Raw genomic sequence first — 2500 nt, forward strand, 5'->3', positions numbered from 1 at the left:
ATATATATATATATATATATATATATATATAACGGGAGGGAGAGAGGGAGGGAGGGAGAAAGGGAGAAAGGGAGAGAGGGAAGGAGGGAGAAAGGGAGAGAAGGAAGTAGGGAGAAAGGGAGGGAGAAAGAGAGAGGGAAGGAGGGAGAAAGGGAGAGAGGGAAGGAGGGAGAAAGGGAGGGAGGGAGAAAGGGAGAGAGGGAAGGAGGATGAAAGGGAGAGAGGAAGGGAGGGAGAAAGGGAGAGAGAGAGGTAGGGAGAAAGGGAGAGAAGGAAGGAGGGAGAAAGAGAGAGAGAGAGGGAGGGAGGGAGTGAGAGAGAGAGAGAGGGGAAGGGAGGGAGAGGAGAGAGGATGAGATGAGGTAGTTTTTGTGAAAAGACAAATACTCATAAAAAGGGGTAAGACGCACTATTAATAGGACCCAGAGGAATGTAATAAAAAGGGACCATGTAGTTTCTAATTACAGGCAAACCAACCTTTCACAGGATCATGATATTTGTGGTTTCTTCCAAGTGTTCTTACAGTCTCCATGCTGCTTTGGCTAAATACCAAGAATCGCATTTCCATACATATATCTTTATTTTTTCTTCTATATTGTATTCTATAAGTATCTAAATATTTGTAAGGATCTATAAGTCTATATGTATTTATAAGGATACATAAGTACCTGTATTTGTAAGGACCTGTAAGTGTTAACAGGATCTATAAACTTTCTACAAATGTGAATTTATAAGTATTTATAAATATCTATGAAGATCTGTAAGAATTCTCTGGGTATCTATAAGAATCTATAAGGATCTGTAAGTATTCTATATCTAATCTATATCTGTAAGTTTCTATATCTAATCGCCGTTCGTCGTCTTCACTTCCAGACACGCTCTTCCCCGGCTCTGAAAACCCTCTCACGCAGACAAGGGTCTTCTTCGGAACCTTCGGCTGCGACTTCGCCCTCTACTACTACCCCTTCGACGCCCAGCTCTGCCTGATCAAAGTCGAACTCGACCCCGACCTGAAGGGACAAGCCGTCTTCACTCTGGCCGAAGGAACGGCGTCCTACAGAGGGCCCCCCAACCTCCCTCTCTTCACCGTGAAGGACATGAGGCTGAGCAACGTCACCGACGGGGCCTCGGCCTTCGTGAGCTTCGTCCTGGACCGTCGCACCGGGATCGCCGTGCTGACGACCTTCGTGCCCTGCGTCCTCATCCTGCTGGTGAGCTGGGCGACGCTCTTCATCCGCCTGGAGGCCCTGGATGTGCGGACGTCGATGTCCCTCACGACGCTCCTGGTCCTGTACACCTTCTTCTCGAACCACTCCAGCTCCCTGCCGGCCACGGCGGAGATCAAGCTCATCGACTTGTGGTTCTTCTTCATCATCTTCCTCCTCTTTGGCAACATCGTGGTGCACATCGTCGCCGAGTTCCTGCCCCGCGACGGCGCCCCGGTCCTGGTCAAGACGAAGGGGGCGTTTCTGTCGCCGCCCTCGCGCCTGAGGGCCCTCGATGCGAACACGCTCATGAGGGTGCAGAGGTACATCGTCATCCCTGTCTTGTTTATTGTGTTTAATATCTATTTCTGGTTCTCTGCGTTCACGGCGTAAGGGTCTGAAGAGTGTGGCGACAGACGTACACGCACACACGCGCAAGCACACGTACACACACACATGCACACGTAAGTACACGCACAAGATATCAAACCTGTCCCACGCACATGCTTACCCACACAAACGCGTAAGTAGTATGTTATTCACCAAAGAGAAAGAAAAAGAAAAGAAAATGGGCTTTAAAAATACACATGACAAACTATGATTTCAGTGACAGAATAAGAGGGAAGAAGAAAGGAAAGAGAAGACCTTAAGACCCACATTCACTTACCTCATATATATATATATATATATATATATATATATATATATATATATATATATATATATATATATATATATATATATATATATATATATTTATATATATATATATTTATATATATATGTGTGTGTGTGTGTGCGCGTGTGTGTGTGTGAGTGTGTGTGTGTGTGTGTGTGTGTGTGTTTGAGTGTGTGTGTGTATGTGTGAGTGAGTGAGTGTGTGTGTGTGTGTGTGTGTGTGTGTGTGTGTGTGTGTGTGTGTGTGTTAACCTAGGTTACGGGGTTTGATTTGAGAGCATGTAAGCCATTGGTTAAAACAGCATATGGTTTACAACATTAACATGGTATGGCTTATATAATTAAATCACAGATATAATTATTCTAGAGATAGGCTTACCATCTCCTAACTCTTGTAAAAAAGAAGAAGAAAAAAATAAATGCACAGAGAAACAGAGAAGGTGCAGAATGTAAACGAAATATGTCACGAATCTTTTGTTGTTGATTTAATGTATATACACGCAGAAAATACGTTAATGTATTCACCACCACTTCGAGAACTGCCAATGTGATGCAAAAATCATTAAGAAAGATTGTTAAAGTGTCTTTTTTGTCTCATTTTTTTTCTTTTTTTTGAG

General features: G+C 43.8%; 1 protein-coding gene across 1 annotated transcript in view; it reads left to right on the forward strand.

Annotated features, from left to right (window-relative positions):
- The window catches only part of LOC138866544 (uncharacterized), an 8451-nt gene extending 6596 nt beyond the window's left edge, over window positions 1-1855 (forward strand). The window contains exon 8 of the mRNA XM_070139640.1: window positions 874-1855. Within this exon, the coding sequence (XP_069995741.1) occupies window positions 874-1598 (725 nt within the window). The 3' untranslated portion in view covers window positions 1599-1855. The remainder of the gene's footprint in view (window positions 1-873) is intronic.
- The last annotated feature ends 645 nt before the right edge of the window (window positions 1856-2500 follow it).

The sequence above is a fragment of the Penaeus vannamei genome, chromosome 26 (genome assembly GCF_042767895.1).
Source record: "Penaeus vannamei isolate JL-2024 chromosome 26, ASM4276789v1, whole genome shotgun sequence".
Classification (NCBI taxonomy): Eukaryota; Metazoa; Arthropoda; class Malacostraca; order Decapoda; family Penaeidae; genus Penaeus; species Penaeus vannamei.